General features: G+C 41.8%; 1 protein-coding gene across 2 annotated transcripts in view; it reads right to left on the bottom strand.

The window, feature by feature from the left end:
- Positions 1 to 748: 748 nt before the first annotated feature.
- Positions 749 to 16,222, bottom strand: part of rsrc1 (arginine/serine-rich coiled-coil 1) — a 111,398-nt gene continuing 95,924 nt past the window's right edge. The window contains exons 8-10 of one of the 2 annotated variants that reach the window (XM_079225440.1): positions 5,310 to 5,420; positions 2,994 to 3,106; positions 749 to 1,161 (exon numbers count right to left, since the gene is read on the bottom strand). In XM_079225440.1, the coding sequence (XP_079081566.1) occupies positions 1,066 to 1,161; positions 2,994 to 3,106; positions 5,310 to 5,420 (320 nt within the window). In that variant the 3' untranslated portion in view covers positions 749 to 1,065. The remainder of the gene's footprint in view (positions 1,162 to 2,993; positions 3,107 to 5,309; positions 5,421 to 16,222) is intronic. The other variant, XM_079225441.1, reaches the window with a different exon arrangement.

Raw genomic sequence — 16,222 nt, 5'->3', positions numbered from 1 at the left:
ATCTTGCTTCTTGTCAGCTGAGCCGTTATCTAGCTTACCCTCACATGGGCTGCTAGTGCTACCAATTTAAAACTACAGACATGTCAATGGCTTCTCTGGTGAAGGAGAAATCACATGAGGCAACTCTCTTTTTTGGTTTCTAAAGTGATTCTTGGTTTAGTTATTGCAGTCAGCTTGTGAAGGCATTTTGGGACAGCCACTGTGAGGAGGGCATCCACACACATTTCACTCTCAGAGCAGAGCTTAATTTGTGTGCTTGCCATTTTGTACATTTTTTTCATTACTACACTGACTATTTGGAGGGTGCTGGAGTGACACACTGTCCCAGACTCAGTATAGATTTACCATCTGGCTGTTCCACAAATAGGCCGAGTGTGGACGCCACACTGCCTTGAATCCCCTCAAACAGGGACACAACATTGAGTAAACATAAACCTTTGACTAGTATATATGTATTTAAGAGGAGAGAAAAGTTTAGGGCAGGTGCGAAGACATTTAGTCCAGTCTTGTGTCAACCCTGATGCAGACCAAAAAGATAAGGTGACTAAGAGTGAGTCAGGCTACTTTTAAGTTACTGGATGGCAGGGTTACTCATTTATCTGTATCTATCTGTAGATACTGCTATTTTAATTGAAAAGGTGTCGGAGGTTTTTGGTGAAGAGGATCAACCACTTAAATTCACCCACAAAAAAAGAACAAGACAGTTTTTACTCCAAAAGAATCACATCTACCTTTATTGACCTAGTTGATTACAAAAGACACAATTTATCAAATGGTAAAACACAACACCATATCTGACTGTAAGATCTTTCCATCATTAAAAATAAAGGAAGTCAGATTAAGAACAGTAAATGTTTTAATTGAATTACACAAATAAAATAATAAGCACATCAATACCAGAAACTTCATTTGTTCAAGTCACAAGTTTTTACAAAAAGGAGGAGAAATTACTGGAAGGGTAAATTAATAAACGTGTGTGATGTCCTAAAACAAGACAGATTGAGACAAAATAAAAGCAGCTCAAACGCCTCCGGGACCATGACGGCTCTTCTGGTGTCCATCAGGTCACAAGGTCACAGGACTTCCCATGAGCCTCTCCTGGCGCAGCAATATCAACCTGTTGTGCCAAAGCTCCTCTGCTCTCTCCTTGTCCATGAACAACTGCAAAGCAGCGCACAGAGGACGCGTTAGTGAGCGGACAGACAAAGATACTATTATTAGGTACAGACTGTAGTTAAACTGCCGATCAACATCTGGCCTGCAGTGAAGAAGTGTTGCTTTATTTTGTTTAGAGTGCATTGAGATAAACATAAAAACAGCTATGGATGGATAAATCTAATCAGAACAAACCAGGACGACCAAGGCATGGCATTTGTAAAAAAGTAGTCTACTGAAAAAGAACAAAATTCTAATTGCATTTCTGGTATGTGGAGGTACTGTATAAAATCTAAATCTGAAACCATCAAATGTTTTGCATCTTTCACTTGCAAAGTGACTTAAACAACAATCAGTTAAAATATTCAAAAGATCAAATACTGCATTATGAATCTATTATCAAAATATTTTACCAATATATTTTTACAGTGGGTTTAAATAGCTTGCAGCCAGTTCATGACATGTTAGTGATCTTTGTAGCCCTCTGAAAGCAAATGTGTGTTTTTTACTCTGCCTGTCTAAAAAAAGTTACACAGAAACATATAATACACACATTATGCACCCATGCCTCGACCTCATGTACTTTCACATACCATGAACACTTTTGCTTCTCCTGGGTTTACCTACCTATCTCGGGATAGACACTTCTGTATGTGTAAGATTGAAAAGCCCTTTAAAGCAAATGTGTGATAGTAATATCTTATATGTCATATTAGTCTTTCTCCATCTGCTCACTTCAAAATGCACACGAGAAGAAACTTTATTTTACAAACATCTGTGGGCCTAGCGGCGTGTTGACAGAAGAGGCCTCCACATGTGACTTGTATTCATCGCAGTACATCACCAGCAGCAATGCTATTGATTGTAATAGGGCTATAAAACTGCTACTGCAAGTGTCTGATGATTGAAGGCATCCGTTTATTAGGAAGTAACATAATGACTATGAGACTGAGAAGCAAGGCACATCTCTGTATTCACGATGTGTGTTTGTGCGAGGGTGAGAGATAATGTTGACACGCTGCTGTCTATGTGTACATGCTGTATATCTATGCGATGATGTGTGTCTATTATTATGCAGATTGTAGAGCAGCCACGGCCACCTCAATCCTTCATTCCTAACCTACGCTGCTTACAGCTGCACTGCATGTTATCTGTGTGTTAGATTCAACACCAGCGAGTTCTTGTCTGTCGGCAGCGCACTGGTGTCATGGTGCTAATGAGGCTGTGTGTGTGGGATGACAGTATCTGGGCTGGGCTAATGGGACTCATCTGTTCTAATTGGAAGCGGAGCTGAAGCTGAAGCTGAGGCCAGGGCCCGCCTCGGGCATATTGCTCCCATACATCAGCCTGTCTGAGGGGGTGTATGTGTGTGTATTCCAGCTGGGGGGCAGTGTGTGTGAATGCGTGTCTTTATTTGAGGGGGTTATCTGCATACGTCAGGGCATAACTTAGTTTCCCCCAGTGAAAATAGATGACTGGGAAGCCCCAGGGAGCGTTATTGGAGTTTAAAGTTTTCCTTCTCGTTTTTCATCATTCGTCTTCAGGCAGGGGAGGAGGTGATGTGAGAAGGCTATAATCTACTATACGAGGCACAGTGTCAGAATTTGCAGGAATGGTGTAAATAGCGGTGGTGGTGTTATAGCAGCAGAGGCATTTTTTTAAAGACAAAGTTTACAAAGTTCTTCTCATATCATACTCATAAAAACAAGATGGAACCAAAATATATCAAGTAGCAGGTTCAACTTGAGCTGCGTCAGCGGTTTGAAAGTTGTTCATTGAGTGTTAAAAAAGTCTGCAGTAAAGCAGACAATGAAAGAGTTTGCCAGGTGAGCACTTACACTGGGATGGGCGAGTGTGTCACTGTCGTTGTAGACAATGGACAAGGGAATAACGACGTCCTCAGAATCTGCCCCCTCCGACTCCTGTTTCACCTCAGCTGGTTCAGTCTGTGCTCACAGAAATACACAAAACACACACAATTAATTTGACACATTCACATAAGCCACAAGAAAACTAAAACACATACTTATAAAGAAACATGATTAAATAGAAGCATATAAATTGCAGATGCAACTAATTTTTGAAGAAGAAAAAATCCTATTAGAATACATTAGCCAATGCAACAATAGGATAAACATATACATACAATGGAGACAAGGAAAATGGCTCATAGCTGCAAAATATATTTCAGTACACTAAAAATGAAAAATATACTTTCAATATTAGTATATATTACATACACAGAAAATGTAATAAATGCAACATGACATGTGTCCAACAGATGGCAGTAAAAGTCAGGCTCATGAAATACACGTCTAGAAGCAGTGTATTAATGGGTTTCAGCTTGTATTCAGAGTGTAATTGTGTTATCTCAATTGCCTCATACATCTATCTGTGTATGTGTTTTTCTAATTTAATTTACTCCACTTTATATTCTCTGTAAGTGAGTCTTAATTGTGCTAAACCACCAACACGTAAAAGAATCAGCTTGCTTGGTCAGTGGTGTACCACTTTCTGTGACAGTTGAAGGATATTTATCTTCTCCTTTCTTTATAACTAAAAAGGAAGACGAGAGCTCTTTGTCCCCCTCATGTTTCCATCTGTAGAGTCCAAGCTGATAGAAGAAAATTTGATATTTAGAAGGGATTCTTCCTGCATCCCTCGAGGTATTACTTAAAAATATAATAATCCCCACATTTGGAATGACGGCCTGTTCTCCTTGTTGTACTTGATAAAGAAGAAATATCAAAATCAACCCTTTGCCAAGTCCATTCATGTTTCAAACACTCCTAAAACCAGCCCCAGAGCAAATGTTTACCCAGTTGGAAAGATCTCTTTAAAATTCCTTTGGCAGGATACAAAAAGTAAGCCAGATAGAAAACACACTGGCTAATAATGTGCCACAGTTACAATGATTGGTAATATTATGCTCAATGTACAGTACATTATTAATGAATGAAGCTTGCATGAAAAAAATTAAAATAATTACAAGATACACTATATATAGATATCAGTGGTTTTACTGGGTTCTCCTCAGCAGCAGTGCCTTAAAAAACATTGATGGTCACAACTCTTGGCTAAATGGTTATCAATACTAAAACCAGATAAACATATAGCTGAATTAAATACTTTGTGGGGATATAGTCTCACACAATATTCTGTTAAAAATATATATCAGGTTTATTTTGTGATTTTCCTGACAAATAACCCAAATATATACTTCAGGGCTGTCAATTTTTTCGTTAAATGTACGGTATATTCTGCCATTATTCTCTTAATTGCAGCCAGAACTGTGATGTAGATAAAAGACTGAAATCTTTCCAACTAAGGATCAATCGTCTGGATATCTTAAGTATTATTTGACTACTGATGAGGAAAACACCCAGGAGATTAATCTAAAAACCAACGAAGAGCCGTTATGAAAAAAACATTTGTGGAATTAAAGTTGTATTTCATTAAAGCACTTGAAAAAGCATCTGATTCAAATATAGCCTTCCTTTTAAGTATATGAAGTTATATTAAAAACTTTAAATAAATTATAAAAACATTCTTATACATTATATTTCGTATGGTGATTTCACTGTATGAATCTAACTTTAAACACATGTGAGAACAGACCTGACATGCACAACAACAATAAACAATAAAAGCTCCCCAGCGGGACAGTTGAACCTGGTTAAGTTTCCAAGCTGCCGCCACACTGGTCTTGACCTTTGTCAGACTCACCAGGATGAGTCCCAAACGTCTGTGCAGGTTTGCTGTCACATGTTGTCGCCTATCTTTTCAAAACAGCCCTGACCCGCAACAAATCTAATTCCTGCTCCTTCAGAGACAGGGACATTTCAATAATGACTTCTGTGTTTTGTCTGCATCTGCACAACCAGAGGGGGGAGAGAGAGACAGACAGAGGAAGACAGAGGACGGCTGTTGCCTGCTGTGGCTTTTGTGTGGGTGCTGCCGCATCGGAGGCGGCGAACAGTGGAGCGTCTGATGAAATCGTCTCAGGTCGGAAACAAACGGCGCTGAATGAATGTTTGATTTGGTCTGGGCTGTCTCTGGACAGACGGCACAGTGTTGCAGCGAGGGAAATTCAATAAGAGACGGAGTGAAAAGATAGAGAGAGTGAGGGGCAGGCAGAGAAAGAGGGACAGAACGCACCTTTATATCATCCCTGGATGATTTGAAAGCCTGAGGAACAAAGGAATCTTCCTCGATAGCCTCAATGTCCTTTATCCTTCGCACTTGCTCCTCCAGAGAAGTTCCCTCTGAAACACATGTTACACAGAAGAGAGGTTATGAACAAAAATGTGCACACACAGACACACACACAGCCACACACACACACACACACACACACACACACACACACACACAGGGTCAGCCATCCCCAGTCATTTTCTGAAAGGCACCAGATTTAATTTGGACTGGGTTTAGTTGATTGTATGTTATCTCTCTGTTTAATGCTCTTTGACGCATACAATATACAATATCTCATATTCCCCTATTTTAATCTTGGGCTTCTTTAAAAAAGGACTCTTGCTTAGCCAAGGGCATAGAGTCAGTACAAAGGGAAAGTTAGAAAAAAGATACTAACAAGATCATAGCCAGACAGTGAATTACACTCAGATAATGCATTCTAAAATAATCAGAATATGAACACAAACTCACTGCAATGTAATTTCATTATGGAGACTAAATGTGATTAGGTGTCATACACTTTTCATGTATCAGAAAGTATTTTGCTCTTGCTTGTCCAATCTAACAAAAAGACAGAAAGGGTTTCCAGTAAATTACTCTTGGATATAAACACATCAGGATTCTGCATATCACATAACAAATCACTCCAAGAATTCAAGAGCAGTCTTCGTAGCGTAGGAGGGCAAAAATAGGTGTGCCAGGAAAGTTAGCAACAGCAGTCTGAATGCTCCCATTGTTCTGTGGCTGTCAATCTCTCCACTGATCAGTCAATATTCATCCCTCTCTCCCACATCCATCCGTCCTCTCCTGCACTCTCCCATCTCTCTAACTGTCAATCCAGCAGACATCCATGTTTCAGTGCTCCACTGATGTAGGCTGTGTCATGAAAACAAGTACACAAATGGTGACACACACACACACACACACACACACACACACACACACACACACACAACATCAGGATATGATACAACTCCTCCCACATGTAGACGCATGTTTGCAAATTTACATACTTTGCACTCACACTTATGACTGCACGCACACGCGGCATACCCCCACACACACACACACACACACACACACACACACACACACACACACACACACACACACACACACACACACACACACAGAGAGAGAGACAAAGCGCGCAATTGGAGCTAATAGCAGGAATTAATTCAATACATTAGCGGCTACAGAGAGGGTGTCACAACAGATCTTCATGGTCCTGGTGTTTAATGAATAAATGAATATTTGTTCCGGCTTTCCCAGCAAAGCATCACATGCTATCTCACACACACACACACACCAAAGGCACACACAACCTATTATAGTTCATAATAGCACTCAAACAAACTCGGATTTGATTTAAATGCACTGCAGAATTGGACAACTGAGTGACAAGTGGAATTAAGCCATCCTATATGACAGATTATCAGCTTGTCATCCTGAGCTGGGACATTGCGAGCAGAGACGCAGTGGACGGCGGCTCCAAAAATAGTCACTACCATGACTGGGCTGCTAGATGGAGTCTGAACACTGGCCCAATATCCTCCTGGAGACTGTGGCCTGTCATTCACACCACTATCACTACCGCTCACTGCACACAGTGCACGCGCTCGAATGAAAACTGAAACGCCTGTGACCGGCCGACAATTAATTCAGCACAATTTAATTCACTTTTTCAATTACCCCTCCTCTGCTGTCCTTTGAGCATGAATGCCCTACATGAAGAACTACCACACAAACTGGCATACTGAGAGAGAGAGACACACACACACACGCACACTCACACACCACATATCGGCAAGCATCTCCTTGGCAGGCCCGTCTGTTGCTGGGATGTCCGTGTGCACTGCAGGAATCCATTAAGACCTCAGACTTTTTGACAAACACATTATTGGTAGATAAAATGACTTCCATATGCTGTTTGTCAGATGTCAGAGGGAAAAGATATGTATTTCATGAGAAAATCAAAAATAATGGACTTTGAGTGCGGGCCTAGCGAGCTTCGAGGCAGACAAAAATCAATACTCTAGCTGGGTGAGCGCACTCCGCAGCTCAAAGAGGTCAAAGTTGATATTTAATATTGACACATTATCCGGCAAATTAATTTAACAGACCAACTCAATTGTCACTGCATTAGGAACTCATCTCTGTCAGTGATGAGAGGAGGATAAAGTGAAAGCTGAGAGAGCGTGAACACTAAACAGACACAAAATAGACACAATTAAATGTTAAGCATGTTACTGCTTTAAATGAGGTTATTATTGCTCTGAAATGCATCACAACCATTTCTGTGAACCAGGAAATGGGATCAAACTCAATCAATAAACTTGTAGTTTTGTTTCTGCGGATGAGAATAATGGATAGTGACTGAACAATGTTTGTTAACATGTATATCGCATGGCCTTGCACATGTGTGTCTGTGTACGTGTATAAAAGAGGCAGTCAGAAAACTCACTTGCCATCTCATTAATGAAATTAGTTGGACAGACAGCAGTGCTGATGAGTGGCTCAGAATCAATAGGCTATTGTTCTCTCTAAATAGCTGTTTGTCCACTTCATTGATTAAGACGAGAGGACGAGGAGAGAAAATCAAACCAGCCAATGAAAACAGCTCATTTCCTTCAGCCTTGAAGATGAGAGCGTCACGCAGCAGATACACTTCCCCACCAGAAGAGGGAGCTGTTCCACAACACATGTCTACATATGAGCAGAAAGCCTTTGGCTGTGGCAGCGTTGTCTTTGTAAACTTGACTTTGGTCTACAGTTTGTCAATCAAGAGCAGCCAAGCTGAATATATTGCTGCTGCTGATTAATTCCAGTAATTGAGTGCACTAGCGTGCCAGCTAAATTACCGCAGCACTTGTTGTGTGGAGAAAAATAAATAAGGAGAACTAACTGCTTGCTTTATTGAGGTTAGGCAAATCGTGGCAAATTTGGACTGTTTTGTAATTATATGGCAAAAAGAGAGCATTCAATGAATTTATGAGAAATAAAGAAAGGGAAAACTGTGCAGTATTTATGATGGTAAGTGCAATAAATATATTTGTGACAGGTTGTGTCAAATATATTTGTGACAGAAAAATGGTGACTGACATTTTAATTCAGCCAGTTTAATCAAATAACATATTATTATTCAATTTGTCAAAGAAAGAGATTAAAATTCACAAAGTTTTTTGTTTTAAATGATTTTTTTTAAATATATTTTTAATTGCCTTCTCGATGTGTTTCACTGAGAATCACATCACTGACTCACAGGGTATAGTGCAAACCAACAATTATATTAACTCCAGTTCTTAAAATACATGAGGATAAACATTTATCTAACTTTTGTTATCCATGCCCGGCTTTCACATGTCCACACACACGCGCTCACACACTGCAACATCTCTTGGTTTCAATAATGTGCCCCCCCCCCCCCCCCCCTCTGCTCCAGCTCTCTCCCTGCACCGTGGTTAAGATGTGTAATTCAATGCTCAATTTAGGCCCGTCTCAGTGGAGATTTTTTTGCCTGCTAATTGATAGAAATTAAGCCATTAATCAAGCCACTAGCCATCATTCAACCCAGGGAAGATGAATACAAACTTTCATAATAACCACCTTCCCCATTTTAGCCCTCATTAGCATTAATTTTTAATGTAATTATGCTATTCTTTTACACTGAGCTCATAAATTACTGCTCTTTTGTTGCTGGCTGGCCTTGTAAAATCCAAAGTAATGCTTTGTAGTCTGATCTTTAAGGCAATTACTGGCTTCTTCACTCTTTTATCTCCCTGCATTTCCAATAACCTGCTCTCTAATGATTTATCTGCTGTACCCCCCCTCCAATCCCCTTCCCCGCTCTCTCTCTCTGCACCAGCGGCCAACTGCCCCGCTGCCAGCCTCCGCCTCCAATCCCCCATCCGCCCACATTCTCCCCATCTCTTTACAGCAGCCCCAGATACATCAGGGATGCACACAAACACATACACGCTTGCCTCCACCAAGTTAACTATATTAACACACTCACGCGTGTATGAGTGTATTCAATGTCTGTGTGTTGTGTGTGTGTGTGTGTGCAGTAACTTTGTTTACTATCTCCTTTAGTCATTTTCCAGCTTGCCCTTCATTAGTGAATATCCAGCACCAGCAATGGCGACAACACCGGGGGAATGCCAAGGTAAGAGACTGGCGCTCCATCTCACTCTCTTTCTCTCTCTTGGCTGGTCTCCTGTGGGTCTTACCTGTAGGCTAGCTGCTCTTGTTTATGTAACCCCTGAGCTGGGTAAACACACACACATATACACGCATGCACACACACAGGCACACACTCGCAGAGCTTGGCATCAAACAGCTGAGTTAAGCTTAGCAGAGCTGTGTGCTAGGGGCGATAGAGGGGCTCCGGTCTGGCCCTGTTCTCAGCAGCAGCATCCTGGCTGCATCAAAGTCTTTACCATATGATTCTCCAGGCCCAAACAACAGGCTGCTCCAAAGCATGCCTGAAAATTGTACTGAACAACAACGGAAAATATGAAACAATAGGTTACTTATTAAAACCCAACTGATGGGATTTCATTATCACCACCAATTGTTTTGCAAATGCGGATTTCCATTACACTCACGAAAACAAATAAATAAATAAACCTAATGTGTCTCCTCGGAGTCTACGAATGTTGCTGCAAATGTGATGATTAGTTGATATGACTTAAAAGTTTAAGTTGGTCCTACTTAGTTCCAGAGCCATCGAGTCAGACCTCTACTTCCACACAGAAAGCCAGACAGCCAACTTGCATTATGAGAAAGCTGTCTGTTGTGGGCCTTGGTTAGGTAATACTTTTAGACTGTATTGATCAGGCGCCGCTGACAGGTTCTGATGTTAGCCCTCGAAATGCATCAAGTGGCTAATGAGAAGCTATTAGTCCCATTGATTTGCTGATTTCAATTGATATCTAGCAGGCCAAAGCTGCACGTCAATATTTGCAAAACTAATACCCTGCAGCTTTAGGCATTAAAAAATGAGACCGCCATGAGTAAGTGAGACAGAAAAGAAGGAGAGAAAGAGAGAGAGATACATTCAAAGATAGAAAGAGAGGAGATGTGGATAATGAGAGCAGATAAACAGATCAGCAGCCCAGAGGTAGGACGAGGAGAAACTGAACCATCGAAACAATCCAAATGTCAAGAATAGCTCAACCACACTCCTCTGCACAGATCTGTGGGCTTCCTGCAAGGTAGCAAACCACCAATGGTGCCGTTGCAACAATGACAAGATGTGACGCTGATGCCTGTCTGACGCCTGTGGCTGCCGGGGTCAACAGGTCACGCAAAATGAAGGGAAATTCTGACAGGCTGAGCCAGATGTCCTGAGTGTGTCCCCGAGGAGTGTGCGTATATGTATGTATGTGTTTGTAAGTGCGTGTGCGAGTGGGGAGATGTCCAATGATAGAGCAGGTGGCTAAGTCTAATGCGCGTTCCCACGAGACCACACAAGCACATAATACGCACACAGTCACTCATATATTACCTCCACCCCCCACCTCCAAAAAAAGCCACATGTCTCCATAACCCATGTCTACCAACAATGCACCTTCAACCACCAATACATACGCTGGCCGAGGGATCCCCTGCGGTGGTCACCTTGTTATCATAGTGTCAACCGGTCTCTGTGGAGTTTGCCGTCCTGTCGCCTCCTGTCACGGCCATCAGGGGCCTGTCACACATCACTAATGCTCAGTTGTCTCCCTTTAACCTCTTATATTGATAGTCAGGTCTAGAAGTTCTCTGGAACTTGTGCAGAATACCACATTTAATCACAATTCTTTGGATAATGTAGCCTTGAGCATTAGTTGAACTTCGCAGATAGAGGCATGTGATATGTTTATGTCATATCTTATGTGATATCTATTTGGCGTCAGGAAATGAAGAGCAGCTGGTGACTGAGTGTCACACACGCGCACTCTTCTAGTGTCTCCTAGTGATAGTGATCTCCCACTCTCCAGTCAATAAAGGTCTGAATGATGAATTAAAGACCCAAACAACCTGCTAATGACAGGATGACATGGCAGCCACGCGCTGCGCTCGACTATCTTCTTCCACATCTTTGCTTACCCCCCCCTCTCTCACCCCTTCTCTCTCTTCTGTCATTCAACCCCTTTCTACTCATCTATCCTCTCGACTTCCTCTCGTCGACTGACCCCAGTTCAACTACTGTACAGTATATTCTCCCCATCTGCACTCACAAATCCTTCTACTACAATTAACTGCATGTGTTTAGACTCCTATCTGCGTCAGTTATGAAATCATTGGGAGGAACAATACATTGGTCCCGGTCCATCTTTCCACACCTCTATCTATCATCCACAATATATAAAGGCTGAGACTTTATTTAGAAGGCATGATGATGCATGTAACGGCTTGATTCTGCCATCAAAACATTACACATGCTCATCTAAAAGATTGGCTTCAGTATTTGTTTGTTCATATAAATGTCACGCAAACCTCAGACATAACTTTTGAGACGTTGATGAGACACATTTTTCTGGAAAATGGGACAAATCACGCTACATTTCGGCTGTCAAATACAGAGTTTTCATTACAGCTAAAAACAAAAAGAGTAGCAGGCAGTATTTACTTATTTAATTGGCTCAGCGGGAGAATTTACCATTCATCAATGACGATGTTTATTGTCGTGTTGTTGACATTATACCTATAACTATCATGGGTATAAATAATACACTCATTTCCAAAAACGAGTACAAACAAAGCTTAAAAGCATCTACTGTATATTTACTGCATATAAGTCAGCTATTTATCTGAAATCCTAGTTAAGACCCGACTGCTCCTGCTGACCTGACTGCACGGCGCTAACTGCAAACATAGTGGGCTAACCGAAACCAGGTGGGTGTGTTTCCCTCGCTGTGTGTCTGTGTCTGTGTGTGAGGGGGAGAAAGAGCGTTATGAGTGTTCGCCGATGTCCTGTGTCTGGGCAGCATCACAGAATCTCATTAAATAGTGAAGCTTTCACAGGCTGAGTGGTGAGATCTTCAAGATCACAGCCACTTTCTCTGTCGACGGGCTCGAAAGGGGACTGCTGGCATTCTTAGCATTTTGTATTCAATTTAGTTTCCTTATATTCTATCAAATTCTTTCCAGAGTACAAAGTTCTGGTTTTGTTGTTGTCATTTCAGAACTCATATTTAAGATAGTGTCAGCACACTGCAAGAGCCACACATCTTACAGTCAATTTTCAGCTAGTTTATTAAACACTTTACACACAGCGAATACCGACGGACAGCTTACATTTATTGTAAAAAAAAAAGAAAAAAAGAAAAAAGGATAGGCTTTAAAAGAAAATAGAGAAGTGTGGTAAAAGAAAAACACACACAACAGAACATAGATGAAGGAACAAGTACCTGAAACTCATCTCTCCCCCTCCAGACTGTACCCTAACCTGGAGTACAATAACAGCTTGTCTGTCTGTGAGACTCTTTATTAAGTGCAGTGCTGTTTTAGTGTGATTAGAATATGGAGTCCTTCACTGCCCTTTACCAGAAATAACAAGCATTTGACTGCATTAACTTGATGTTAAACCAGGCGTGTGTGCGTACGGGGGAAAAGTGCAGCGGTCTCCATTTTTCGATCCCGAGCTGGTCAGCAGCTCTTTTATGCACAACTCTATGATTAGAGAAACACCAAGCAGCTAATTACTTAATTGGAGCATGGTCTTTAAAATGAAAATGATGTAATCTGAATCCAGGAAACAAGCTCGATTTTCACATACGCTAATACATGAACGTCAACACACAAACAGCCACACACACACACAGCCACACAGCCACACACACACACACACACACACACACACACACACACACACACACACACACACACACACACACACACACAGTGACCTACAGTCTTCTTGACGTGGAGCCATCAAGCAACCGACTCTTTCCCCTTCGTCGGGGTGTAATTGATTCTCCATTTCACTCTGCTGGCTCCTGACAGTGTGTGTGAAGGTGGGTGTGTTGGTGAGAGGAAAAGGGACAGCGTGTGTCCGTTTGTGTGGTCTGCTACAAACTATATTAGTAAAGGTCATGGCTCTGTTGAGTGTATGTGTGTCTGAGTAGTAATTAATTAGGCAAATGCCCTCCACCACCTCCTCCTCTGACCTCAGTTGTACGTAGACTAATAACCTTGGCACTGTGTAATACATTACACTCTTTTTTCCCCCCGTCGCATTCGGCCTCTATGGAGGGAATCATGCAAAAATAACAAAACAAGAGTGACATCATCATTTGCATGTAAATCAAAATCATCCTTCATGGCCTAAATTATAGGAGAGAAATGCACGAGTAGTTGTGTGATTATAATGTCCAGTGAGTCCTGATATCTTCGATTTCTGTCAGCTGTACTGGTGTGATAGAAGGGCGGTTGTATCTCACTGCACACCGATTAAAACACCCAAATAAAATAGTGTCCTGCTCCATGCAGTGACCCTTCCCCAAAACATTCTCCCACTGCCTCCCTATCGCACACTTACCACACCAAACATCGGCAGCTGCCCTCAAAATAGTCCTCCCTCCCCAGTCTGGGATCACTGGACCTGCGCTGATGTCAGACGCATGTCCCCAAATGAGTGGCCAAAGAATATGACACAGTATGAAAAGATCACTAAAGAGAGGTTTGAATCAAGAACAACACAAATAATGTTGAGGCACTGTGAGTTTGAGATGGTGATAAATACAGTTTTATAATAGGGGAACTGACAAATGACCAACAGTCCTGAATAAATGGGTGATACACGATTTCAACATGTACAGTACATGTGTGAATTTAAAATAGGTATGCTTGCTAACCTATGCTTATATTGGAATCTATGTTTTGCTACTCATTTTAAACAATACACTCTGGTAAATGTAAGTGAAATGTTGGCAGTTGTATGTTGCGTAATTAACTTATTTCCACGTGTTAACATGTACACTTTCTAGTAAAATAAGTACCTTCATGACACAGTGTTGTGCCACCAAAGCCTACAAAAGATACAAACACATAGACACACACCTCATTTTAAGCATTCCAATAACACACTCGTCACACACACCACATTTGACAAAAGCCACACAAGAGCATATCACTGCGCCCCCCCGCCCCCCACAAGGTTTGTCTAATGACAAACCTTGTGGGGGCCACCACATGGCCAGAGCCACCCATGATGCCAGCACTTTGACCTGCAACAGTCTGCGGGTGTGTCTAATCACAGCAGTCTGACCACCCGGTTAGACTGCACCAAGTACACTTCTGCTACGTATGATCATGTCCAGACGTGAGTGTAAGTGTGTGTGTGGTTGCTAGTCACTTTCACGTACTGGGAATGTTTTCAGTTAGAACTACTACTCCACCTTTAATCTTTTAATAGTAAAGCAGGGTCACTAAGGTTGAAACAGTTACACGGATCAGCTACAATTTTTAGGAAAGTAAAATTCCGTAAAATTTAATTTGAACTATTAATTGCCAAACAATACGTGTAGCACTTGCAAAACATTTATTTTAGTTTCTAAACATTCATTGAAGACAAATTTACACATTAAATATGTAATTTAAAACCAGTTTGCTTGACACTATCCTTAACCTAAATAGGATGGACAGGAAATCTTGAAAATAAATCACCCTGGTGACTCAAGCGAGGTTGCTGAACACCAGGTCTACTGGTAGCAGGTTAATTGATTAGGGTGACCCAAGAAACGATTACCAATCATGGAGGGTAAAAGGTTGCTGTCAATCATCCGTCCACTCGAACTGAATGAACACAGGTTGGAAGCTTGCATGGTCAATCTCTGTGTAATCTCGGCTATGGCAGAGATAGCTGGGCGGCTATCGGGTCAAGCATGTCGTTCCATAGATATCCTTATAGAAATGATTATGCTATAGGCTCCACTGCGGCAGAAGTGACAGCCACACCGGGCAGCATCAGCATCCCATTACCCCGGGACAACAAAGGGTCACGTGGGGTTAGCGGAATTCGGCATGCGCCTCCACTCGTTCACGGGACCAGCAGCGCTTAGGACAGGAGGTCACCTAATCACCTTGCCAAGCCATCTCCGAGGGAGGAAAGGGGAAGCGAGAGGTGGGGGGGAAATCAACTTTAAATCTGCAGTGATGAAAAATCAATAAAGCAGTAATTGCTTGGCTTATCACTGTGCAATGAAACAAATTGGGAGGGGAAGGAAGGCAAGGAGAAGGCTGGGTCCATACGGCACGCCAGGGTTTTTTGGCTGCAGCGTGCGGAGCTGAGCATCGGACCAAAGAGGGAGAGAGGGGAAAGAGAAGGGGGGAGAGAGAAGAGCGAGCGAGAGAGAGAGAGAGAGAGAGAGAGAGAGAGAGGGGAGAGGAGTTTGGGCTTCAGTGGGCCAAGGCAAGGAAAAAAGGTCTCCTCGTGATAATTAAATCTTCTCGCACTGATTTTCTGCCAAATTTATTTCCCCAGAGACCATAACTCTGATTCAGTGCTTACAAGCCTTGCATAACTAATCATTTCAACGTGGGGGGAACCACAAACCTGAATGAATTGGGAGGAGAGAGGAGAAAATAAAAAAGAGCGATGGCTAGACCAAATGTGAGGCACTATTCATCTCTAAATCAATCATTATTCAGGCAGGACAAAAATCAGAAATAAGTGTGGAGTGTTCTTCTGTAAGATTCTGTTTGAAACAGACCTTTAAAGTGAAGGTGTAATTGATTGTCAACGTGCTCTCTTTTTACACTTTCTCTGCAGAGCTATACGAGCAGAAAACATCCTTTAATTCCTGGAACAAATAGAAACAATAAAGCCAATGAAGTGTCGGTTCAATATTCCTCTGACTGTTCCTGGCATGATTGTGTTGAA

The sequence above is a fragment of the Taurulus bubalis genome (genome assembly GCF_910589615.1).
Source record: "Taurulus bubalis genome assembly, chromosome: 10".
NCBI classification, from domain to species: Eukaryota; Metazoa; Chordata; class Actinopteri; order Perciformes; family Cottidae; genus Taurulus; species Taurulus bubalis.
This window is presented reverse-complemented; position numbering and strand designations above follow the sequence as displayed.